At 37.7% G+C, this 27,606-nt stretch overlaps 1 protein-coding gene across 7 annotated transcripts in view; it reads right to left on the reverse strand.

Annotated features, from left to right (window-relative positions):
* Positions 1-4,644: 4,644 nt before the first annotated feature.
* LOC141907612 (uncharacterized) overlaps positions 4,645-27,606 on the reverse strand; it is a 130,980-nt gene continuing 108,018 nt past the window's right edge. For 4 of the 7 annotated variants that reach the window (XM_074797312.1, XM_074797318.1, XM_074797311.1 and 1 more), the window contains 4 exons: positions 27,140-27,268; positions 13,580-13,690; positions 13,302-13,355; positions 4,646-8,269 (listed from right to left, as the gene is read on the reverse strand). In XM_074797312.1, coding sequence (XP_074653413.1) covers positions 8,090-8,269; positions 13,302-13,355; positions 13,580-13,690; positions 27,140-27,268 — 474 coding nt within the window. In that variant the 3' untranslated portion in view covers positions 4,646-8,089. Of the gene's footprint in view, positions 12,553-12,596; positions 12,815-13,301; positions 13,356-13,579; positions 13,691-27,139; positions 27,269-27,606 lie in introns of those variants that run through there. The other 3 variants (XM_074797315.1, XM_074797314.1, XM_074797313.1) reach the window with 3 other exon arrangements.

The following is a 27,606-nucleotide window of genomic DNA, read 5'->3' on the forward strand; positions in this document are numbered from 1 at the left end:
TTTCCGTGCCCTAGCATCTAAACCCTTCGACAGATTTTCTTCGTCCCTCGCAGTTTTATATAGTAAAGCGTCGCGACCGTCTGATAATGATCCTTAACGACCAATTGTTTATCGGAACTTTATAGCGGATAAATATACAATATAAACACAAGGTATTTCTCAAATAACTAAACTATCATCTGCTCAGTAGACTACCATGTGTATTGATGTGATGAATAAAAAAAATTTGAAAAACATCATTTTACAATTAAAGGAATTTTATTTACGTAAGGAAAAAAATGTTTTATGAGAGCCAGCGTAGTTTATCTATCACGTGATCAAACACGTGTCTTATCACTTGTTGAACTCCGCTCACTGAGTAACCTCGTGGCGATTCAGTCCGTCTGAGTTTCCTAGACACTTATGTTTTATTAAAAAGTTCTATTTGATTAGAAAGTTCTATCATCCGACAAGGATTTTTGGATCAATAAGGAGGTTAGTTGTTATTTACACCGCTATTTTTACGTTCGTATCTGATTTATCTACTGCGAGTACGTATAACGTAAATTCTTTCAATCATGGCAGTTAGAATTGTGGTCCTCGGTCATTCGTTAATACACAGGCTGAATAAGTACTTATTCTTTCCTAATTAAGGATTCGAATCCAATCGCGTTGACATACAGTTCTTGGTTTTTGTGGCGCAACTATCATTCCCGGTCGATCATCCACTCAGTGATGTCTGCCATCTGACATCGATTATGATGTGGCTTTTATTAATATTGGCTGTAACGGTATCAGTAATTGGGATATCAGGGGTTCCGATCAGAGGACGAGAGGACGACACACCACTCATCACCACAAGAAATTTTTGCTTTTAATAAATGGGAGATTGAAAAGCATTCTTAGCGACAATAAATAACAGAATAAAACCAGCAAAAAAAAACGATTTGAAATAAAAAAGTTAGTCGATGTTACAAAAGAAATTGAACACAAAATATTGAAATTAGAAACGATAAAAACTAAATATGGAGAGAAAGTATCAGCAAAATTAAGTTACTGTAATGTTAGTACAACGCGAGAATTTAAAGTATTTTTACCTGATAAATGGGTTTAATTGAGTACAGAGGAATTAAAAGATTTAGAAGGATTTAAAATAATTTACCATGGGAAAAATGAAGACGGGCATCATGATTTAGAAGTTGTTGATTAAAAAAAATAAATTGATAATAAAATCAATTAAATATTAAGAATCCGAAATGACTTATCTGGACAATTTAATTGCTCCGCATAGATAGACAAAGGTAGTGAGATATTTAATTAATTAAAAATGAAATTATTCTTTGCTTTTTTTCTTAAACACTAATCCATTTCTTTTATTGTGAATTTTGGAATTTCAGAAGTATTTTCATTTTTGATAGTAGTAGTTTCAGAATTATAAATAACATAAATCGTATTTCATTTTTTATACCAACTACACCCAATCAAAATGAACACAATTACAAATCCAGTTGTAAAATATAAATATTCATCAAATATTCTATTATCAGAAGGAGTAGAAATAACAATATTTTCACCATTATTATTAACATTTTCATTATTCATTTTTTCTTTTATAGCTTTTTTAAATTCTCTCGATTTAATTCCTAATTGCCGAGACCATTCAATTTGTTTCTGAGTTCTCGGTTTTTTATTCACAGTTAATTTTTTTACCTCTTCCACTTCGCTCATTTATTATAGAAAAATTTTTACTTTCAATATTTTAAAATGTTAAAACTCCAGTTGATAATAATGTCATGAATCCACCTTATTGAAATGATAAATATCCAGTCCATTTATATAATTCAGTCATAACTAAATAATCATTTTTTAAATCTGAATATAATCTATTTTCATCTTCAATTGGTAGCATATAATTACATAATTTACTATAACCTTTTACTAAGGTTGTTCTAACATAAAATCATTTATATCTTTGTATTTAAGTAAATTTTGTCTTATCTAATTTATCTTGTTTTACTTGACGCCATATATTTTTGGTAGAAGAATAAGCAACAAAGGATAAAAAAACTCGAAATACTAAAGAACAATATTTAAGAAATTTATATTATAACACTGAGAGTTCGGTTGCTTATTCTTCTACCAAAAATATATGGCGTCAAGTAAAACAAGATAAATTAGATAAGATAATCCCACAAAATTTAGTTAAATATAAAGATATAAATGATTTTATGTTAGAACAACCAACATATACAACGCATAAAAAAATTGTTAGAAAATATAAAACTCGTAAAACTATGGTAAGTTATGTAGATCAACAGTGGCAAGGAGATTTAATTGATATGAAAAATGTTAAGAAAGATAATGATGATTATTGGTGGATATTAAATATAATTGATATTTTTAGTCGTTATGTATGGAGCTTCCCACTTAATAGAAAAGATGCTGTACAAACATCAAATGTTTTAAGAAAATTTCTTTCAGGTGGTAAAATTAAGCCAGAAAAAATACAATTTGATGATGGAAAAGAATTTGATAATTCATCTGTTCATGAACTCTTGGATTATCATAATATTAAATATTTTTCAACAAAATCAGGATAAAAAAGCAGCAGTTGTTGAACGATTTAATAGAACATTAAGAACAAGAATGGGTACGGTTAGGTCTAACTGCAGTTTGGGTCACCCTTCCACTACGTGATGCTAGTAGTTCCAAAATTAATACTAATTGCCAATTTTCAATTCAATTGAAATAAATCTTATTGAAAAAACTCAAAATTTGCAATTCAATCCAATTTGTTTATATTAAACAAACTTCATATTTTCAATTCAATTTCACTTTATTCTACTTTATTACTTTTATTATACTTTAAATTCTCGCGTTGTACTAACATTACAGTAACTTAAATTTGCTGATACTTTCTCTCCAAATTTAGGTTTTATCTTTTCTAATTTCAATATTTTGTGTTCAATTTCTTTTGTAACATCGACTAACTTTTTTATTTCAAATTGTTTTTTTGCTGGTTTTATTCTGTTATTTATTGTCGCTACAAACGCTTTTCTATCTCCCATTTACTAAAAGAAAAAATTACTTGTGGTGATGAGTGGTGTGTCGTCCTCTGATCTGAACCCCTGATATTCCAATTACTGGTATCTCTGATTGGTGTGACCCAGTGTTTTTTCCTGTACGGGTACCTGGCGTTTTATTTATCAATTGTGTTTTCACGCAGGTACTGGCTTTTCTGCTCTGAACTGCTTTCGCAGTTGCCCCGTTCTATACGGTTTTGTTTTAATTTGCAGGAGCCCCGGCTTTATATTTGGTTCTGTTGGGTTGCGGCGTATGCTACATCTTAGCATTATATTATCATTGGCGGGCCAGGATATCGTACCTTCTGGGGTTCTTCCTAGGCTTCAGCGATACACAATCTCTTTTTGGAAAACTTCCACTGCCGGCCATCTAAAATTTTTCTTTGATAGGATGCCACCGTAGAATATGCGCAGAACCCCACCCACGGGAAAACCTGCAAGGGCGAAAAGAGCGAGATCGGCGCCGTTGCGAGTAGAAACTCCAGCCCCAGTACCGCCGCCTCCGGCCTCACCCAGTGCCGAGGAGGTGGCGGTCAGGTCATGTCAATGATGAAGGAGCAGGGCTTGATTCCCACCAGTACAGAGCAACTGAAGTCGAGATTCCCACGCCGACAGCGGATATCATACAGGCCGATCAGCCTCCAGCTGTTAGTGAGTCGCCGGGCTTTGACCCCGACCCGTCAAGCTCCATCAAACCGTTAGGTCTAGCGACCTCAGATGTACCTTTAGATTTTGCGGTTTCAAACAAATTGAAAGCGGATATCTGGTCGAACCATGGACGTATAAACTAGTTTATACGTCCATGGTGGAACAGATTCGTCGATTTAGCCTCCTTGTGTGTATCGACCATCACTGTCGAGGATAGTCTGCTAGCTACCGTTATTACTTTAGAGCATGGACGTATAAACTAGATTTAGTTTAAACTACATCTAGTTTATACGTCCATGGTTAGAGGGAGCGCTGACCCTATCTAAACGTAAGCCAAAACAGCTGCTGTCCATTTTGGAATGGAGTAAATGTTTTGATTTATTCATGTCAGTGTACGTGGTGAAATTTAATACCGTAGATACTTTTAGACAACTAATCAAGTACGCTAGCACTATACGGCAGCTAGATAGCGATTACGGTTTTCCCGCCGCCCAACTTTACGACCAACAATTTCGGCGGTTGTGAGTTGTCAATCCAGCGTGCCCATGGGGAAATGTGGTTGGCGAGCTGTGGTTTCGCTGCAGCGTAGGTAGCAAAGATGACAATCTACATCCGCATTAATGCTTCGGATACATCTTAGCACTTGGATAAGAGTAATAGGGTATATTACTCTAATAACATTCATATAAATGAACATTATTTATATGAATATCATTTATATGAAAATCAATTTTAATAAAAAATATGTAAAATAAATGGTAGATTTAAAAAGTAACGAGTAATTAACGAGTTGAAGAAAATATAAATTTTAATTAAAAAAATTACTAATAAATGAACGAACATATACTACATTTCAAAGATATTGATTTACATGAATTAGAAAAATATTTTACAATTAAAAATTTTATTCCTATTCAAGATTTGATTAAAACTGCACGTTTTCGTTTTCAAGTGAATAATATTACTGAATTAAAGTTTAAAAATTATTATCTAATGATAGAGTTACCGAAAGAAAAAGATAAAATCTTATTCAATACTATAATTCCAAAATTCACAACATTTGATGAAATAGATAAACATTTAATTTACATATGAAATACAATCACTTTTTAATAATGAAAATTCACATAAATCATTATTTATACACTTACGTTATTGCCCTTTCAGAGAATGTTATGTCTGCCCTTTCATTACAAGAAAAAAGGTTTATTCCAGACATTCCAAATGAAAAATCATTCAAAGATACAGGAAATCAATGTAATTAAACAATAAAATTGATACACCTAAAAAAAATATGAACCTAATGAAAAAGCGTTATGTAAGCGTTACGAATGACTTCTGATGATACCCAAGATGTCGCCAATTGCCTCATAATTTCCTGATCAAATAAACCTGTCCCGGGTATAAGAGGTCGCTTGCCTAAGAATACCTATCACAAATTGCAATGAAAATTGGCGAACCAGCTACAGGACTCAGAATTCAGACCAAAATTGACATTTTTGAGCACAAAAAAGGTCACAGGACAGCCATCTTGAGTCCGATCGACTCAATTTTTCTCATGCTGATGGGCCCTAGGGGGATACAAATATATCAGAACAATCAAGGTAATTGATAAAAAGTGTCTTTCCCTCGAAAACTTCGAAAATCTGTTAAAAAGTGCTTATTTCGGCGAACATCAAGGGTAGATAGGCCAAAGGTACAGGCTATGACCCGGCAGCAACGTCATTCGTTGTTACTCGAGTGGTTTCCTACAAATTGGGCATGTTAAACAATTTTTCTCTCTTCCTATGAATAAAATGTCCGTGGCTCCTGGTCTAATACATCTCTATACCAAATATCAAGACATTACCTTGAAGCGTCTTCAAAACTTTCCAAATAATTGGAATCTGTCAACAGACGAACGGACGACAAGTGAACGCAATAGCCCGCTTGGACTAAAGTCCCAAGTGGGCTCAAAAGGTTCATTTCTGATTCTTAGGTTGTGCAGTCTTTAGTAATCATGCATTTCGAGGATATGCATTTTCTGTTCGAGCTCCACACAGTCGGTTTTCAGTTTGCGCAGTCGATTTCCAGTCGGTTCAGTCAAATTTGTAAGAACAGACGGGAAAACATAAACAAAAACAAACATTAATGACTTCTTCAAGACAATTTAGTTTGAAAAATGCTGATCATCTATAAGTATGGATTCACGGCTATGATGCAAATGTGATTTAGTAAATTCAATTTTGAGTTTTAATCGATTTATCAGTACATGTATAGTGTTCATTTCCTGGATTTACATTCTAAGTTTTCTCTGGATTATGAATGTATGTCTCATGATTCAGTCGAGGATTAAAGCACTTTTTCTGGCTGGGTCTTAAAGGTAACTCAGATTTCTTTTTAGAAAAGCCTCAAAATTCGACGTAATTTTTTTAAGTCAGACATTTTGCTGTTGTCCCAACGTGTCCGAAGTCAGTTCTGCTGTATACTCATTAATCATTAATAGTGATAAATGGCCCGTGAACTTGATTTAACTCGTCTCTGTGTTCGATGGGCTCTGGATCGAAATTGATATGAACGGACGCTGTATGGCATAGATTGGCTCAAAACGATAAATAAACATCAAAAACATTATATCTTTATATATATTTTACATCAATATTTATCTACAAAATATTTATCAAAACCACAAAAACCTATTAACCTAATATTAAGAATTATCATTAGAACAAAAGAAAAAAGTAAAATAACTTCTAATAAGAATCAACGACGTAAATTTGAAATTTTCATATTACAGTACTGACTTTTCAAAGTAAGCACCTTTTTGCAGATGTCACACCCTCTTGAAAAATAGATCTATTTCTATACAAATGTGTAAACTAAGCGAATGAAATATCAAGAGCATATCACAAATATTTGGTTGCAGAAACAAAATTCATAACATTATAAAGTAAACCAACCAATTATCAAGTAAACCAATTCACAGAAAATCATTCCAAATTTGAATAAATGATTAAGCTTCCCTTTCAAGAAAACGCTGATGCCTTTATAAATCTTCGGATAGCTATAACTATATATCGAGGTGATTAATTAGTTAAGCACCTGCTTGGTTTTTCATTAATATCAATGAAATTCTCATGAAGTAAGGTGTATTGTCCTGGAAGAGCCTATTGAACTTTGAAATTTATGTCCATTACAGTCAAATATCAAAAAGGAAAAACTATTTTGAAAACGATATACATGTAAATTCTATAAAAAAATATATCTTAAGTAAGAGTTATATATAGGCTTAGACCTTTTGGCACTATAACTACACGCCAGTGGCGCTATCTATGGCGTAGTTATTTACACATATTGAATATTTTGGCAACAAGGCTACTCCCATCCGAAAAAAATATTTTTCCATACAGGGCAAACATTAAATTTTCCTTAAAAACCCCCAGTCCTGTCTGAACAAATGAAAAATAATAATAGAAACTATCAGATTAATTTTCAAAAATTGTGTGTTATTACCTAAAACAGTTATGTTCTGACCATTATGATTTACTTCGGTTTAAAACAATTAATCTAGTTAGTCGAAAATATATGAAAATACTTGGTAATTCTTCAATAATGCTTTCATCATAACCAACATAGCATATCAAAATAACGTTGTGTATTACCACTATAAAACAAATATTGCATTGACAATTTTAATGTAACAATGGACAATGTATTAATACAAAGGAGCATGTAGGTCTACAAAAATCTACATTAACTAAGACTTATGTGATTGAAATTTTGTAAAAGTTCAATCAACTATTAACAAATAATATCACAGCTCTATAGTATCATATATGGACAGTGAAAATATCTTCATTGTTGCAATTTAAAAAAAAAAATAATATATTGTATTTCTATCTATTACTAAATGCATCAACAAAGTAAAAAACTCTCGTAACAGGACCAAATTTGAGATATTTTAGCTTAAGTCGGTCTTATACATGAAGGCCAAGTTTTCAATCTTTAAGTAAGACAAGTCTTAGCTCTGCTTCGTTCTGTAACAGATCTCACACTTAAAGTGTTCGCATTTAAACCATTTCATACTTCAAACAGAAAAAAAGACCCTGATTTTAACTAAAAGGTTATGGATTCTGTGCAGAAATAAACCCAACTTCTACAACCATAGACAGATAAGAAATAGAGAGCTCAATTCCTCCAGGAAGACTGGAGACCCCTACAAAGTGAATCTAATTCTTGGACACTTAGCTATCAGATATGAGTATACTTGATCTAAATGATTATTCAATTCAATGCAGATACAATAAAATGGAAAATATCATTTTAGGTTTTTGTTATAGGTTTTTTTTGCGAGTGTTCAATATCAAAGTTTAATGATTTTTCACGTAATTTTTTTGTTTTCACGAGTCGACAGCCCATGGTGTCATCAAATCATAATCTTTTCTTTGATTGGCCTTGTCAGCAATGACATATTCAAATTGGTTGTCATGATGACTGGGTATCGTTGTTCGTACGTAACGGTTTTTTGTACGTGGGCTGCTGGCATCCCCTCCATCAAAGTTCTTTACGTAATCGCTGTTCTGAAAAAGAAAATTGTGAAAGCTTCATTTGTTGAAACCTAACCTATCAATTGAGGACGACTTCCCACTGTGCACACCGATCTCGGAGATTTTGAAACGATACTAAAAAGTCAGACCCCTCAGTAAGCCAGAGAAACAAGCCTCCACCTATTTTTGACTTTCTGTCCTATATCATTCTAGGTAGCACACCACGAATACTCCAGCGCATGAGTTCCAATTTCTACAAGCCCTTGGTATCTCAGTCCAAGTCCTATTTGTGTATGGCACAATGTGAAAAACTGCAGGGTAATATAGAAGGAAACAATGGTGCGCCAGGTGGCAGGCAGAAATGACAAAATCTAAATGCCCGCCACCTGGGTCACATAGAATTTGCCAATGGAGCTTTATTGAATCCACTTACCCTTTTTTAATTTTTACCTGAACTTCAAGTCAATCACAGCCTTGAAACTAGACAAGAGCTCTGGCGAAATAGCTCTTGTGAGGATAATACTAGACAGAGGTGTATCTAAGGGATCATATGTAACGTCCTCAAGGTCTGCAAAATCTTGTAGTGCAGATTTATCTAAATGCAGTTTTTCTAAAGCCCACAATATTGTCGAAAAAAAATCTAAAGGGAAATTTCAGTAGAACAGATGCACATACCGGTAGTTGTTGAAAGGGGTCCAAAAGGTACTTCCAAAATGCACTGTTCTCAAATATTTGATGCTTTGTTCGATAGTTATGGGCTTTCAAGGATGAAACCCCCCAAAATCTTGGTTATATGTAATTTGTGTTGTCCCGGCTGAACTCCATCATGACGTCATAGCATTCGTTGAATAGGTAAATGAAGTGGATCAGCAGGTGCTAAACAAAATGGCGGCACAATTGAAGAGGTTCATATTCATTATTTCTAGCGCGAATACTGATACTCAAGGTGTATGATATAACGATTTATTGTGTGTGATGTGTTCAATGATTCATTAGGGTGTCTGCTGCTTTCGCAGAAACCCTCTTGTAATTCTGTTGATTATCATTATCATAAATTTTCCAATTTCCAGCCAAAATTTTTTCACAAAATGTAACTCCTCTCAGATTCAACCACTAACAGCTTATAAACGTAATATTCATTTCTGTCAGAAATATAACTCAGTGCCTGACCATTTCGAATTTGCGTATAGTAATTTATTATGAATTAATCCTGGGTAATCATCAGGTTCAAACAGCGACAAGAATAACGCAAAGCATTGTCATCCATTGATTTAGGTACATCCTGAAAAGCCTACAAATTAACGGACCACCTCAAGCGTTAAACCTTAAATCACGGATTCCGATTTACAATTAGTCCGGATCCGTCATTTACCGCAGACAATATACAGCCAACATGGCGGATGGTTGAAATCATTTTCAGCTTAAATTTATCGCAGATTTATGGCGAGTTTTAGGACTTTAATGATCTATAATCCCTAGAATGAGTCAATTGATCAATTCGAGATTTCTGGCTCAAATCAATGTAATATGGACAGAAATGGTAGGGATTTTCATGGAATTTTACTTCCGCGTTTACTTGACGACTGAGATTGATGACAACAACAGCAGAGTTTATGTAATTTAAGGTGAGAATCCATTAACCCAGGGAATGTTAGACATGATTTCTTGGTCTAACTGCAGTTAAGGTCACCTTTCCACTGGGTGGTGCTATGATATGAGTACATATAGTAGCAAATGAGTACTCGGCGAAGCAATGATCGTTGTTGGCTACCTACTTAATGCTTAGCTTTTTTCGGGGATACACCTAGAATAAATCTAGGCCCTTAATGTAGTGTGATAAAGCCTAAGTAGTTAGTAAGAGGCTGGTTTACACTCATGTATACGACTATTTATTTCGATTACTTTCTTTCCAGCTATTAATCGTGGAATGAACTGGTCACTATGGTCTTCGATTCCTTTGCAGATTCTTGCAGCTGGTGGGAATATATTTAAACCACGGAGTGCAAGTGTACGTTTCAAATCAAGCTTTTTTGTCATTGGCATTCAAAGCTGTAACTTATGCTTAACTGTCTCAGATGCTGTAAATACTTGACGTTTTGTGTAATTGTTTTTTTCTAATGCCATGTTTGAAATATTTGGATTAGTAATCAGTCGTGCGTACATGTAATCTAACGTACATGCAGAATTGGATTCATTGTTATTATGGGATGATAATTCACAGGCATCAAGAGTCCTATGACATACCCTTGATATTAAGCTTTTAAAGTTTATCAGGGACTTGTTTTGGAGTAAAAACCGAATAGCCCTTAGAATACCAATTCCACAAGGCTTAACGGTCGGTGTTTATGCTCTGTGAGACAGTAGTAATAGATTTTTCACGATAAACGCACAATTTAAATTGATCTCCTAAAATATCTATTATACTTTCTTTCATTTGATTGCTTAATTACAGGTGGAAAGAGGTCAGATGGCATGAACATCGACTATGGCTGACTAATTGGCGCGAGTAGATAAAGCGTTGAGGTTTCAAAAGGTGTAGCCAAAATGCTTGTATCATCAGGAGTAGACAAATTATCGGAATATAAATGAAAACTTCACTTTGTTGATCGTCAGTTGATTTTGCTGTAATTATTTGCCTGAATAAATCAACAAACACATCATACATTTCTCAATCTGTGTTCAGTAGAATTTCTTTCAATAAAATGAAAATTTATTCGACTAATTTTCATGTATTCAAGATTGAATTTGAATTGATCTTAAAACCAGAGCAGAAAGCATTCAGCAATTTAGAAAATCCTACTAGTAGACTCATAATCAAATTCTGTGAAGTAAGTTAAGGTCTTTTGCTCGAATCAAGTTGAGGGCTCAGGTGCCTAAAATTCAATTCCTCAATGGCCCTGTAATGCCGAGTACAATGGAGTTTACACACTGAAATATATTGGGCTGTGTAAGTGATTTTAGTGAGCAATATATGACAGCCCTGCCATGCTGCTACTGAGACGTAAACAAGTTAAACTGCATTGCGTCGATGCTTTGACAAACTGACTCCTAAGCGAGATGACCTTCCAAATCAGATATAAAATATAGCTGTAAAGCAGCAATAACGGGTTTTCTGACATTTTACATACATGTGACCTGAAGGGATTGATTGCTTGGGATTCCATCAGTTATTAATTTATAATAATATTGATAATAGAGCTTTATTGGTGATCTTACAACTTTACATATGTATGTATTCAAATATTTCAATAAAACAGATGTCTTTTATCGAATTAAGAGACTAGAGATATATTCTTATCTCTGTTTAATGTGAATAAGATTGAGTTCTTGGTAGAACAAATCAAGAACTTTAATGATGTGATATTATCAAAATGATTCACGAATGCATGTTGAAATCATTTAGCATTTATTGAGTACAGGTGGTTTAATTCAGTTTCAAAGCTGGATCACATCAAAAACATGGTATAATTACATATACACATAAGTGCCATATGCCAACGGTACGATTAGTTCATGCAACTCCCAATGAAAGCGCCTAACAATTAAGGTACATCAGTACTTTTTACGTGGCAGCCCTTGTGGATCCATATATCGCGGATATATGTCGCGCTTCTTCAAAATAGTCGCATGTTATAAACTGGTGAAATCTTTGTGCGCTTCCCAGTGCGACATTTGAACCAGCAATGCAGAAACCCGTTGTCGCTGCTTTGCAGTTATATTTTGCCTTGCTTAGCAAATCAGGATAGTACAATCGCATTGTCCAATAGGCTCAAAGCCAATATTCTCAGCAGGGATGCAAGTCCATGCTGCTGCCATTGGGAAATGGTTTGTACTAATGGATGATAATGCATATCCTCCCACATGGAGGAAAAGTTGTCAATGAGTTTTTGGCCAACCAAGGAATGTACAGTCGACCATCCAATTGAGTACAAACTAAACCAGCTGAAGCGAAGAGTATGCAAATATAAGCATGAAACAGTGTTGTTGGGGACATGACCATCTGTTAATCAAGAAGTGGATGGCGATTCTCCAATGTGGTGTGACCCCCTCACCAGCAATGTGCAGAATCAATGCCTTGATGTTATACAATAGCATGGTGGTGTGAGATTCAGTAGGCTATATGGCTGTTGTTATTTTGGCATTCAATACATGGCCATTAAGGAGTAACGCTACAGGGTCAGATCTTAGCACGTCCGATTGCCCACTGTCTATTATCGAAAGTTTTGCTTAAGAATTTGGTCATTCCACAGTTGTCATGTCCTTAATCTGCCACCATAGTCATTTAACTGCTATTCGATTGAGTAATCGCGTTAACCCTGAAGTAAAACCAATACAACCAATTTTTCTAAATCATGTATGCAGAAATATGTAGAGATAAGGTAAAAGATATATAAAGCGTTAATTAAGATAGGAGAGAATTCATAAGAACTGAATAGGAACATTAAACATTGAAAATAGAAATTACCGAGAAATAACTAAATCTTTTAATTTCTAATCTGAGTAATGAAGTAAACAAGCTCCTATTTTATTCTATAACATGGGCTATGATATGTGTGGCACCTTCTCATGTCAATCAGTCTAATTATAAAAATATATAAATATAATTATATCTAATTAAGAAGAAACAATTAATTTTTTACTAAAAATGAAAGCAATAGCAACGCGATTTCACTCTAATAGCTTGTGACATCAGAAACTTCATTCTATTGTCAATTGGTAAATTATTTTCCTGCCTCAGTATATATTGTACAATAGGCAGCCAAGCTAAAGATTATTGGTCCCATTATTGTTAACATCTAAAATTTCTAGAATAACTCATACTATGATTGGATCCCTCGAAATACAATGAATACCCTGGTAGTTGGCTAAATGGCTTAACATGATGAAGAAGTTTTAGATATTCATACAAGCTAACAGCGCCATATTCTTATACTACACTACTAAATTCAGATATGAATGGGAAACTAGATTTAAAGTTAAAGAAAGCTTTTACTAGACTTATTCCTGGAGTAGATGTTATGCAGATAATACACTCTTATCAAACCTTATGTAGAAAGTTTCAAACCTGTTTGATTAAAACTGATAAATCCTTAGATGTAAACCAGTTCGGTCTATCTTTCTAAAGGAGGTGAAGAAAAAACAATGAACAAATTTTATTTTCCACATCAAGAATAAAACCTAGGAATCAAATAATTGAAGTGTGTAGGCCTACATGAAATACGGAAAGTAAAATTTCTATAACAAAAGAAATCTGTATTTCAAAGAATACGATAAATCATCTCGTAATGCTACAGCATGTTTTGAATGATTTGTATGTATAATATGGTTTCAATGAGAGCTTACCTCTTTACGGGGCGAGTGAATGATCTGTGTCGGGTCATGTCGTCGCGTACCTTTAGTGTTGGGGGCTCCGCCACCAGGTCGATCCCAGAAATTATCAAACACTACTTGATGCTGTCAACAATATGGAAATAAAAGTAAGAATGCCAATCATAAAGCAAATTGACGCCTATGGAACATTAATAAAAACAAAATTAACAACAATTAATCCCATATGGAATATAACATAGTTGACTGTGAATAGACAGTTTAGATCGATGTTCCAGGTGATGATATTAAACAAGAATTACAAATATAGCTGCAAAGCAGTTATAAAGGTTTTTCAGCATAGCTGCGTCATAACTATTTCAAATGAAGGGGTTTATCGAAAATCAAAATGTGTGTTGTATTTCTGGTATTGGAACCTGATGTGATAACTGCCATCACTCCTACATCTGTAATTGTTTAGAAAGGTTACCAGAGATCCCTATGGTCAAAGTGCTTCTATTTTAGAACATGGGACATGGGTGGCACCTTCTTAATAGAATCACAGTTGAATCATAACTGCAGCTAAACCAGACTAGCATGCACTGATGCAGAGTTAAGAGAACACAACCTTGTGATTTGATATTATAAGCAAGTTGAAATAAATAGCTTAACTATCATTGCAATGACTTCCGACTTTATTGACTAAACTTACCAACTTCGGCTAATATGATACTTTGTTTCTCCCCCTTCTCTGGCCACCAAATTGACCAGGCAGGTCTTTTTTTATAATTTGAAAAAACAAGGGGTTCAGAAACACCTTGCCCACTGGGAAGGGGTTTGGAATGCTCAACAATCAAATTTCAATATTCAATGCCCCTGGAGAACATATAAAAAGCCAATGACTGTGTAACTCATAACGATCATAGAGCATGTTAGTAGCTACAATTTTGCAGCAAAATATGCCTAGGTAACAATACAATATGAAAATATCAAGTTATTTAATTGGCTATTCAATGCCCACTGGTGTCAATTGAAACAAACCAATGACCTTGAAACTCACAACCAGAAAGAAACTTTCCATGATGGGTTTCTGTGTAATTGTTTCTGTTTCATTCACCGAACTCGCTGTCAAAAAGGCGATTCTCGATATAAATAGTAATGGGTTTTCCCCGCGGGATACCCGCTTTGGGAAAGGCACCTGAATCGATGCTACGAGTTCGAATCCCAATATTTAGACGTAATTTATTATTCTTTGAAATAAATTCTTAGAATTTCTATTTATGATAGGATGTGCAGGTTTTGATTTGGTAATGATGTTAATAAAAGTTAACCTCTTAAGGTATTGTTTTCTATCTATTATTTGTGACGGATTAGTTTCGATGCTCCTCACAACCCGCCCCACCACGTGTCACTTATTCACGGACATGCGGATTGTATCATTTGTAATAGGCCTACCACATGAGAGAGTCCATGGCCTACCGTAGAATAGTAGGGCCTACCGATCACGCTATGTGCGATGAAAGTAGTGTTTGAATAAAACAAATTTTTAATGAAATAAACATTATTTATCATAATTTATCAATAGATCAGGTGCCGCCTAAATAATTGTTTGTTTCGTGAAATTTGTACAAAACTTTGCGACTTCGTCATGTCTTGTGACCCTGAAAATACTAGAAGAATCATCGGTAAGCTTATAAAACGGCGAGGTCAACATAGTAACAACAACTTCGGGGATTGAAAAAAAAAAAACTCGAAAGAATTATTTCTTATACTGATGAGTTATACTGATGGGGAGTAGCGACCGTCATTGACACCGGTTATTTATCCATTCACTATCAAATGTGACGAGCCCAATAAATGATTGCGCATAGATTCGGCCTCTCGGCATTTAGCACAGCAGTTCCGAGTAGTGTTAAGACCGATCAGCGCGCGCGCTATCTAAAACCGGTGCTAGTACGATCAATATCTACAGGTATGTTCGTGTTCAGTATTACACAGCGAGTACCAGTATGTTGATCGAGCGTCGTCGTAGCAACGCGCTATACAGCGGCTTGAACTAGCGAGTAACGTTAATTATCTTTTAACCAAATTAGAGCACTTATAACCATCGGAATCAAATATAAACCAAGCTGCACCATCTACATCAAGTAGAGAATACCTGTGTGAAATTACAGAATTGTCGGTCCACACAAACAGCTTAAATCGTGTCATAAAGAAACATCCACAGACGGACAGACAGACAGACAGACAGACATGACGACGATGCCATAGATGGGTTCTGATGACGAAACCCATCAAAAATTAAAGAACATGTCATGAGCTACAACTTCGCAATTGATTGCGGATACAAAATATCGATACTGCAGATCATTTCCTACCTGTGGTCCAAGTTTGAAAAAAATATCTCGAGAAATAAAATCTTAATCGCACTAACGTCATTTTCCAATGCAACCCCCTGTGGTCATAAAACTACACGACCTTACTTCATGTTCAACAAAATTTACCTGCTCTTTGTCTGTATTAAACTTCAGGATCCTAGGTGAAATTATTCAGTAGTTATAGATAGATAATAGTTATGCGGTGGCAGAAAGACACGTCGAAGTCTATTCCCCTTACTTTCATTGGAGCGGGGAGATAAAAAGATTGAATTTCCAAATATGGATATAAAAGGCAGGTAAAAACAAGAGTAATGACCCATTGACAGCAAATTAATGTTTTTAAGTGACATATTGCAATATTGCTAGTATCGAATACAAAAAAAAAAAACTACGAGCGAATAGTCACGGAGACTGGGTGGGCATCCCATGTTTATGCAATGCAGTTCTTTTCAAGTACCAGACATGAGGCCCACGGGCCTTATCCCTTTCATGACGCGGTAGCAGAATGATTCAGTATTCAAAATTTTACAGAAAGATTACCATCGTAACCAGGTAACAAGATTTAAAATGGTTAAGATGGTATAGGCTATGTGACGATAATGTTCATTTTCTGTTTAAATATATCCTTACATGAAAAGACAAGCCCATTTTAGCTGCCTCAAACATCACACTACATGAAAAACATCGTGCTGAAAAGAAATCCAAGATGGATGGCAACCCTGGCTGACATACTTGACCTCAATTTTCAATAAGGGGTAGACATTTCACCTACCAAAATTCTTACACTAAGTATCATGAAAATGCATCAAGCATTGCAGGCCATTTCACGCTAGAAATTCAAGATGGCTGCCCTGGTGGCCATATTTGAAAGCCAATGACCTCGATATAAAATAGGCATGGACAGCTTACTTACCCTGATCGTCACACCAAATTTTGCAGAAATCCATCAAGAATTGCGGGTTGCATCGTGCAAACAAGAAATTCAAGATGGCCACCCCAATGGCAGACATATTTGATCACCACTTACCTTTTTTACAATAGGGGTGGACACCCCTCCAGACCCAATCTTCAAGCTAATTTTCAAAAAGATTCATCACAAATTTCAGGCGAATACTTCTATTCAGATGATTTTAATGTTTGCCGCCACCGCTAGGAGCGCTAGTGTTCAGTCACCTAGGCCAAAGGCGAAATGAAAATCGTCCGAAATCGACAGTTTGAGTAAAATTTAACGAAATTAACAAACTATGAACCATAAGGAGCCACAGGGCATTGAAGATTGAAGTATTTTATAATTTTTCAGTACATGAATGTACTGTTATATGCCTTTCATTCCTAAAAAATTACTTTTAATAAGATAAATCAGCAATGCAATAACAAATGCTGTTACAGGCCATAGATGGCAGCACTATACGGTCATTATTGTCAGATATTTTTGGAAACTACCTACCATTATAATTATCTTGCAGATATAAAGGAGTTATCCATATAAGTTAGAATGATAAATAATACCAATAAAACGAGAAAATAACAAAATTATGACTGTAAAACTGTAGATGTTGAGATTCCATCATGAAGCTGCAGCAAGCAAATATACGTGTTGCGTAGATTCTCATGTGAAGGATTAGACTTCTCCAATAAAATCGTCAAAAAAGCTACGAAACCAATTCAAAATATACTTTTGATCATTTCAAAAAAAAAGTTAAACACTTGGAACCTACTACAATTTGGAGTTAGCAAGAGTAGGGGATCTCTGTTTAAATGTATTTCTAGGATGAATACAAAAGTCACCCACATTTCAATGCATTTTGCCTTTGAGGTAGGTGACCCAACACTAGCGCCACTAACGGCAGTGGCTAACATTACAACTATCTGAATAGAAGTATTGCTATGTTGAATTCAATTCAATCATATATACATGGCTTGGCTTAGGGCTATGCAATTAAGAGTCAATTAAGAATGGACTTTTTTAAAAACCAGCACAGATGCCTATTCAAATCACATGTAATTCAAAAATTCAGAGCTTCTTAGTTTAATGTCCCTGTTTGCATCGCGCACATGGTTTTATATTATTGTTTACATCGAACACCTTCAACAGCTGATACAACCTCACCCACGCCTGTCAATCATCATCTTAATTGATTCATATACAAAAATGCTCCACCATGAAAATACTATGCGGTGAATCAATCTGGAAGCAGAATATCAGACACTAGGTACCTTCCTGTATAGGTTTATTTGTTGTGTGTCATTAACAATGAGTTATATAATACTTTATTCATAACTTTGAAGCGGTGTGCCGGAGTGCCAGCAACGAACGCTCAAGCAAGGTCAGTCATGTAGGCCAACATTAATACGAAACAGACCCTGGTTTCTCGCGGTTGAGCGCCTCTCCATATAAATTACAGGGACTATAGTGCACCAATCGTTGACACTAACCTCTAATAAACTTTGTACAATCAAGATAATTCCACCCTAATTCCACTATTCAACGATCGACGCGCAGCTTAAACATGGCGCTGTCATTTAGTAGGGTATTCATAATGCATCTCTACGCACTCTATCAAAACACATTGGAATTACAGAAGTGTTTGACTTGAGAAAAACGATCAAAATCTAGCAATTTGATTTGGAAAATATCAGCACTATAGTTCAAAAAGGTTGATAAACCACCTCCAACTGTCTAATCATTTTAAAGCTTTGCCTTCATATGGAACTATTTCCCCCTTATCACAGGTGCGTTCTGCCGCAGTGATTCGCCCGTTCAACGATAGAAACTTTCCCACGGTCTTACTATCGTCATTTTCTAATGATTTAGGAAAATATTTTTAATAAATTGCCCATGGGCAAAGTGTGGTTTACCTTGAAAGCTAGAGGTTGTTTGGGGTAAGGGCATTGCTTGAAAAATCTTTTGAATTCGTGACTTCAAAGTTCTATCTTGTATTTCATCTTTCTCAAAGAATTATTTTGTAGTCAAATAAGACCAAAAATATACATTTTGTAGGGTACAGGTAGGGGCGGCAGGGAAACTATTTTATATTTTCAAAGAAATATTTTTCACAATATGAAAAAATATTCAAATAAAATTCATATGATGTCACATATCAGAGGGTGGCTGAATATTTAGTCTTGGAAACCTCTTCCAATGTATGGCCACGGAATCTAATTCAGCGCAGTAAGAAATCGGCGTATTAGATCGTTTTAAATCCTGGAATTTACTACTACGATAGTCAGACCTCGACCTATACTTGTAGTTTGCTGCTTAATATTTTCAGGTCACAAGAAATTACAATTTATTATAAATTATATCAAACGGAAAACATAGCGCAAAAGTTGACCATGTACATCGACGGAGGTTCGTCATGTCTTCAAGCGCATCGATTATACATCGTTTTACCTGAGAACCAATGAAACAAATGCTCACATAAAAAAACGTACTGCGATTTTACATGAAATTGGCTCAATGCCAACTTCATATCGCTGACAAAGGTAAACCAAAAAGTGAAATTTCATACTCTGCATTAATAAGATTAAAGTATTTATTCGTTTGACAAATCTTCGTCTGAACTCCCACCAACAAGCTATTAGTGGGACACGAAAATGACGTCATCGACTCACTACCATCTTACAACCTTCATGACTATGTCATGAAGGTGATAAAAAGGTTTGGCCTCTTTGTCATAAGAAGAACCAAACACTTAACTCCTTCTGTGGTCCTGAGCATCAGAATGAAGTTCCTAAATATAACATTTTTTTTCTAAAATGAAAAACAATACGGAATACGGAAACCAATACACCAATTCAGATTTTTTCACAAATTGATTACATGATTATTGCCACCTCAACGAGCAACGTGTTTATTTCAATTGCAATCAACATCAATGGCCTTGAACCTTCAACAGCAATACTGTCGCCAATAATCTTTTCTTACCACGGATTCATTGGACAGGTTTAAGTGCGGATCTCGCTCCATTGAATTTCCCCATTTTTGTATAACAGATAATAAAAGGACCATAAGGTCTATATGGTCGAAGACATAGTTTAAAATTGACAAGTAGTGAGAAGTGGATGCACGAGGAGATGTCAGTTTACTCATTAGTGAAAAAAGATTCAACTTTCTCATTATATCATTATTCTACTATGCACACCATACAAGGTATTTTTTGTCTGTTTATCTAAGTCGGTGTGTGTTTACATGCGACGTGATGCTGCTTACCTCAATGTGTGTATAAAAGCACTACTGCCTCTAGCCTACACCATGTACTAACTAACTCGGGGGAATCCCCAACATTACTGCTTCAAGTGGCGCAGTTTGTGTAGATAATGTGATGCGGGCATTACTGGTTATTTTCATGAAGAAAATGCCTCACTTGCACTGTCAAGAAATAAAATTCGGGCTAGTGACAAATCTGCAGTAGAGTCAATAATCTACTGATCCTCTCCCAGTCAGTCTTAACCATAAACTGCGCAGTTTCTTATCAACTTTACTTTTGAATGTATAAGTGCGCAAGCACCTGTCAGGATAGTGATAACACTTCATTGCTGCAGATCTCTCCTCCACTGTCTATCCGGTGTTGTCATATCGCGGAAAGACGGAATCGCGGAATTTTCCAAAAACGCGGAATTTCTTCATTTTTACTTTAAATAGTAAACGAGTTTTCCCACGGGGATACCCACTGTCGGACAGCGCACCGGACCGATCGATGCAACGAGTTAGGTTCGAATCCCATTATTTGCAGGCAATTTTATATGGAAATATTATATTACGATACCGTTGACTGGCTGCCACCTGTAGAAGAAGTCAGAATCAAGTGGGGTGAAAGAGACCAGGCACCTAATGTCTATTTCTACTAGGCAAACTTCGGTTATCGAAGTTCATCGACTTTTTGAGAACTTCAGATACGAATATTATCAGATAAATATTGAGCACGTTCGCGGTGTAGGACCGTAGTTGTAGATGGTTGCAAACATGAAATCCTACGACCAAACAAGTACCGGTTCAAATTCCTTTGAAATTATTATAATTTTACGGCCGTCCAGTACCGGTACCAATAAGATTCTTTTGATCCAAATAATCAGCATAGGGACATATATGTTATAGCAGTCACAAAGTGAACATTAAAAAAAACGAAACCATTTTATAATCTTTCATATCATTTAATTCTAAAAGATAAACCACATTCGCTTATAACAACAATGTAGACACACAACACGCATGAACAATCCTAAGCCAGAATGAAATATACGTAATGTCTATTTATTTTCGTCTGACATCGATCCAGTTCCACAGTTGTGAGTTAACTCTCAGTTACTTAGAATCAATTCATTTCCAATGTTTTAAATCGAGAGACCAGAGTCAGATCTTAACTCGGAAATGAGTCCTGGAGAATGACCCATGATGTCATCACAAATCCTACGTTTACGTACCATCGATTTGTATTCCTTCAGTTAATGCAGCGATACTCTGTATCACTGAATTCGCAAAGCACGTATTGCCTAGGTTCTCCATTATTTGGAACAGTATCGTTAAGTTGTTGACTGGCGATATAATAAATTATCAAATACTAATTCCCGGTGTTGAAAACCTGGGTCCGGTGCCCTGTCCGACAGTGGGTATCCCCGTGGGAAAACCCCGTTTACTATTTATAGTAAAAATGAAGAAATTCCGCGTTTTTGGTAAATTCCGCGATTCCGTCTTTCCGCGATATGACAACACCGCTGTCTATCCTTGCTTGTCAGAGTTCCGGTATCGCCCCTGAACTTGCTTCAACTAGCCCCCTGGCCTCACAGCACGAGATTTTATTACTGGCGCTCTTGCGCATGACGTCATATATCAACTTGCAAAATAATTCCTGGTAAGCTTACATGTTCGCTGATTGGTCCACATCCAACAGAAGCCTAATGTGTCCCACGTAAGTATCCCTCAGAAATGCAAATTTTACTCCGGAAAATTATCATATGTCCTTCAGGATACATTACTGGGGGCACATATTAGAATGAATAGCCAAGCACCAGGCGGCGGGTAAGGCTCCCAAAAAATGAGTGTAGGCGAAGGCCTAAAATAACGCATGTTCAACAATGAAAAAACTTACCCCGGAAACCGTGCAAGGACCAAATCACCAACTAGACCTGCGTTCAGTGGTGAAATAGGCCCCGCAAAGATAATTACCTGCATCCAGCATATGGACTCTAAACTAGACTCATGACCGGAGCAAACAGATAAAATATGTACATGTATATACAGATCTAAATCTAATCTAACCTGTAACCATGCAAAATGTATATATCTCGCAGCCCATGGGAGCGAATGAAACCATCACACTCTCCCCAGGAGCTCGGCAGGGACCCCCGGCCTAAACTCCCATACAGAACTGCAAAAATCAATATCGAAACAAAAAATCCATCAATCATATTGATTCGGATCAAAAGGATCCGATGAATGACCGGTATAAGAACTGGCGTGAGCAGAACTTAAAGGAATAACCCAAACACCCTGTGCAATGACAGCTGGGCCCACTGCCGAAAGAGAACCCAGCTGCCCTGAAACATCCTTCAAATAAAAGGAAGGAAAGGTATTCTGACTACTCCAGAACGCCCATCGACAAACCTCTTCGATGGACGTGCCCGAAAATGCTGCCATGAAGTCGCCATCGAACGAACCTGATGACTGACAACACGAGCAGGCTCGGCATCTATCGACGATAAAGCCTCACGAATTAGGTCTGAGACCCAACGAGCAATAGTATCCTCAAAGAGAGGCTGTCCGATGCAAATAAAATCTTAACGCCCGCACCGGACAAAGCGCCCGGTCCGGAGGCTCTGATTGAACCCTATGAGTCAGAGCCTCAACCCTCCACTCTATACCAACCGCACGCAGTCTTTGATTCTTAGTGATAAAGTTGGGGTAAGGGTGGAGAACAACAAAACGATGACAGGGGCTGAAAAGGATATGACCAGGTAGAGTCGTTAATGCATGAATCTCGGACCTCCTGGCCGACATAGCCAGAAAAAGAAGAAACACTGTTTTCTTAGAGAAAGGCTCACTTCGGAGAGAGGTTCATACGGACAAGCCATGAGAAACCTTAGGACCACCCCCACCCAAATCCCATGGAGGGATATCCCGAGGCACTTTCGTCAGCGCTACTTTGAAACCCGCAATGAGCTGAGAAACACGGGGATCAGTAGTTAAGTCCTGGATACCAGCCGCACTGAAAGTATGGCCAATAGCGGACCGGTAACCCTTAATAGTTACAGAAAGAGGAATAGTTAAAGAAAGAGGAAAAAATCAGCAAGAGCGGCTACAGGGGGAGAGCATGGATCAATCCCCTGTTGACTACACCAATCCCTATAGAGCTTCCATTTGGAGTCGTAAATCCCTCCTGTACTAAGGCACTTGGATTTAGCGAGGATGAACGAGGAAGCCCTGACTGAAAACCCTGCAAAACACCAGGCGTCGCTCGACAACGACCAGGCGTGAAGGATGAGCATTTGTAGAGCCGGATGCCTCTGGAAACCCCTCTGAGACAGGGGGAACGGAAATTGCGGGAGGCATCTGGGGTTGTCGCACAAGAGGTTGAGAAGACGAGTGAACCACACCTGAGCTGGTCAGCAAGGCGCAATCAGAACTATCGCACAGGAGGACGCCAGCTCTATCTGGTGGAGGACTGCTAATAAGACTTGAATCCGGGGTAACCATACACCAGGATCCCGTCCCAGTGAAACGAGAACGCCACAGGTGAATCCCTTGGGCCTGACACCAGAGGAGAATCTCTGTCGCAAGGTCGGTAAGTGTAACCGATCTGGGCCTCCCTGGTTCTGAAGATAGGCCCTGTCTGATTGTCGGTGGCTAACCACAAGTGTCTGCCTATCAACCTACTACGAAAGGAACCCAGAGCCTTGCGGACCGCCAACAGCTCTAAATGGTTGATATGGAGAAGCCCCTCCTGATGAGACCATCTCTCGGCCTTCTGCAAAGTCTCCAGATGGGCGCCCCAACCGGCGTGACTCACGTCGGTAAACAACTGGAGGGGAGCTCGGAGAGGAGCCAGAGATGTACCCTTCCTGAGGTTGCGAAAAGACATCCACCAACTTAGTCCTGGAACCAGAGCGGGAGGAGGAAGCGGAAGCAAAACGTCCCAATCTCCTCTCGATCGTAGCCAGCAGGCCTTCCAGAAATGTTGAAATGTCCGGCTGTGGAGGCGACCCAGTGGAATCACCAGGGACATGGAGCTCATATGTCCGAGGACTCGGGACCAGTACCACGATGACTGAGGAGAGCTCGACAGGCCGGATACAGCTTCCCGGAGCTTGTCTACCCTGGCTTGGGTGGGATATAAACAACCCTTGTGAAGGTCGAACTCCATGCCCAGATTCTGACACTTCTCGAGATTTATCCTGAAGCCCAAGTCCCACACCAGGTCCAGCACCAAGTTGATGGACGCCTGACATTTGTCCTGAGAGTTGCCCACAATTAACCAGTCGTCCAGTTACACGAAATCTGCACCCCTTTTTTCTGAAGATATCGTTGAACTGGCTTGACTAGCTTGGTGAACACCCAGGGCGCCCAGCTAAGACCGCAAGGGAGGGCCGAGAACTGGTACTGGCGACCCTTCCACTTGACCCGGAGGAAGCGACGAGACTTGGGTGAATCGGCACCTGAAAGTATGCATCTTTCAAATCGATCGGCACCCTGAGATGCCTGTTGAGAAGCGACAGGTCTATCACAGTGCGTAGGCCTGCCGAAGCCTTGGCACTGTAAAAACTCTTGAGTTCCAGCCTGGAGAGGACTGGTTTTAAACCGGCTGGAGAGCCCCCTTCTGAAGCAATCCTTGATTGCAGGGGTAATATGTGACACTTGACCTCTCTTGGGTCGCATGTCTGGAGGCTGTCTCATCAGGCGAAGCTTTGATTCGAATTGCAGACGGAAACCTTTAAAGACTACTCTTTCGGCCCATCCGTCTCCAAACACATCTGACCAGCGGTCGGCTGCCATGTGGAGACAACCGCCCACTGGCCTGAGACCCTCAATGCTGCAATTTCCGAAAGGGTTTGGCAGAGGACTTTCCCCTACCCTTACCCTTGAAGGACCTGCCTCTTCCTCGGCTACCCGCCCAAGACGAGTGTCCAGAAAAAGACGAATCCTGGCTTTGCGGAGGAACCGGGGGGGGGGGGGGCTATTGCACAAGCAGTCTGCACCGGCTTTCTCGGAATCTTGAAAGGTCTATTAGACTTCGCCTGTGAATCCTTGATTTTTTGGTACTCCGCTGCCACTGGAGCACACCAGCCCGAAAAAAGGCGATTGGAGTGACCCAGCGGGGCCTGAAATTGAGAATCTTGGGTCACCTCTGGGAGCTTAGAGCCACAATCCTTTATAAATGAGGTCCTTGCCACCAGAATCATGTTAGCATGAGCCCTGACGGCAAGAAGAATCGCATGTGAAGCTGACCGTCCCAGAGACTGGATTATCCTATCCATACCGGCCAGGGCAGACGCAACCTCTGAGGGATCCGCCATCTCCTTTTCCAGTAGGGACTGAACCTCCCTGGAAATACTAAGTTATTCTAAGATTCAACGCCCCCTGGTGACCATATTCAAAATCCAATGACCTCGAAACTCACCACAATTATAGAACATGTCATGAACTACACCTTTGCAATTGATCATGGTAACAAAATATGCCTAGGTACCAATATAATAAGGAAATACTAAGTTATTCTACTATTCAATGCCCCCTGGTGACCATATAGAATAACTAATGTCCTTAAAACTCGCAACAATCATAGATGATGTCATGAGCTACAACTTTCCAATTGATTGTGGTTACAAAATATGCATAGGTACAAATATAATAAAGAAATGCTAAGATATTGTATTATTCCACGCCCTCTGGTGGCCATATACAAAATCCAATGACCTTGAAACTCACCACAATCATAGAACACGTTATGAGCTACAACTTTCTAATTGATTATAGTAGCAAAATACGCTTAGGTATCAATATAATGTGGAAAAACTTTTTCCCACTTAGTTATACTGTCTCAGGTATAAAACATCCCTTTCCAAAGAATACCCATCACAAATTGCAATGAGAAATGGCAAACCAGTAGGAAGCTACAGGACTCAGAATTCGGGCCAAAATTAACATTTTTGGGCACTAAAAAGGTCATAGAACGGCCATCTTGAGTCCGATCGACCCAATTTTTGTTATACTGATGGGCCCTGGGGGGATTCACATATATCCGAAAGATCAAGGTAATTGATCAAAGCGTCTTCAAAATTTCCCTCAAAAAGTTCAAAAATGTGTAAAAAGTGCTGATTTTGGCGAACAACAATGGCTGCCAGTCGGCCATCTTGATTCTGACAGGGCCAGTTTTTGGGCTGAAGATGTGTTTAGGGTAGATACATGTGTAACCCAAATATCAGACATTACCTTGAAGCGTCTTCAAAACTTCCCAAAATAACTGGATTCCGTCTACGGACGGACGGACGACGGACAAAAAGTGAACGCAATAGCCCGCTGGGACTAAAGTCTAAAAATATGTTTCACAATATGAAAAAATATTCAAATAAGGCCATCCCAAAATAATTGTCTGTTTGCCGCAACACCGACTCAACTTTTCAGGATGAGTTGATAGGTAGGTAGAAATTTTTTTTTGCAAAATTTTTGGGCAAAAAGAAAACAAATTTTTCACCTTTGGGCTTTATTACATGGAATCAATATCGCAAAAAAATCATATACGTTGTGCACGGGAATTTTGTCTAATAGCGTAGATTTGAAGAATTATTCTAAAATTATAACTTCGTCCAGAGCGTCATCTCTGTGTTAAAAATGAAACAGTACATTGAATATGTGCGCGCTTTTACGTTACCAGCTTTAATATAGTCACTATTAGAATGAATGGCAGCTTATTGGAACACTGCTTACACCTCCATGTCAATCAAAACAATCACCGGGTATTAAAATGAAACAATACCTATGGCAGATGAGTGAAATAGTTACATCCTCACCAGCAATGAGCATTTGAAATCGAAAAAACGCACCAAAAATGGCGGCACTAAGGAAGAAATTGAGTCACGTGGCTTGTGGCGTTGCCACTGTACGGTACCAGGGTATTCCGAAAAATGTCCAGCAGTATAGTTCCCAAGCTAAGGTCTTCTAATATGTGCCCAACGTAATGTATCCTGAAGGAAATATGAATGATCGCAGTAAATCATTTCATACATGTTTCATTTCTTGACGTTCTTTAAGTTTTTCAAGTTGTCGTAGGCGGAATCGTTCTTCTGCTGCTCTTTGTAGGTCGTCATGGTAGTCTTGGCTAAATTCTGTTTTCACTTTCCTTTCGTCTGTTCGCTGTAAATGAAACAAAACCATTAGACATAACTCAATCAATGAAAGAATTCACCACTTAATGCTGGTTTAATTAAAACTTAAATTCCCTATTAGTACATTTCGAATAGAGAATATACGAAAAATTACCAAAATAAATGCCATCTAAAAAGACCAAGAAGATTCAGATCAGATGTTTATCTCATTGATGGGGAAGTTGGGTATTTTTCTAATTTCTTAGTCCAGCTGCTAGAATGCTACATGGGCCTCTCTTTTTTGCAATCGTATTCAGAAGGTTGTTTTACATAGTCAAAATGTTTTTGTCTGAAATCATCAATATGCTTGGGTATCTAGCAGCCTCA

Source organism: Tubulanus polymorphus, chromosome 6 (genome assembly GCF_964204645.1).
Source record: "Tubulanus polymorphus chromosome 6, tnTubPoly1.2, whole genome shotgun sequence".
Classification (NCBI taxonomy): domain Eukaryota; kingdom Metazoa; phylum Nemertea; class Palaeonemertea; order Tubulaniformes; family Tubulanidae; genus Tubulanus; species Tubulanus polymorphus.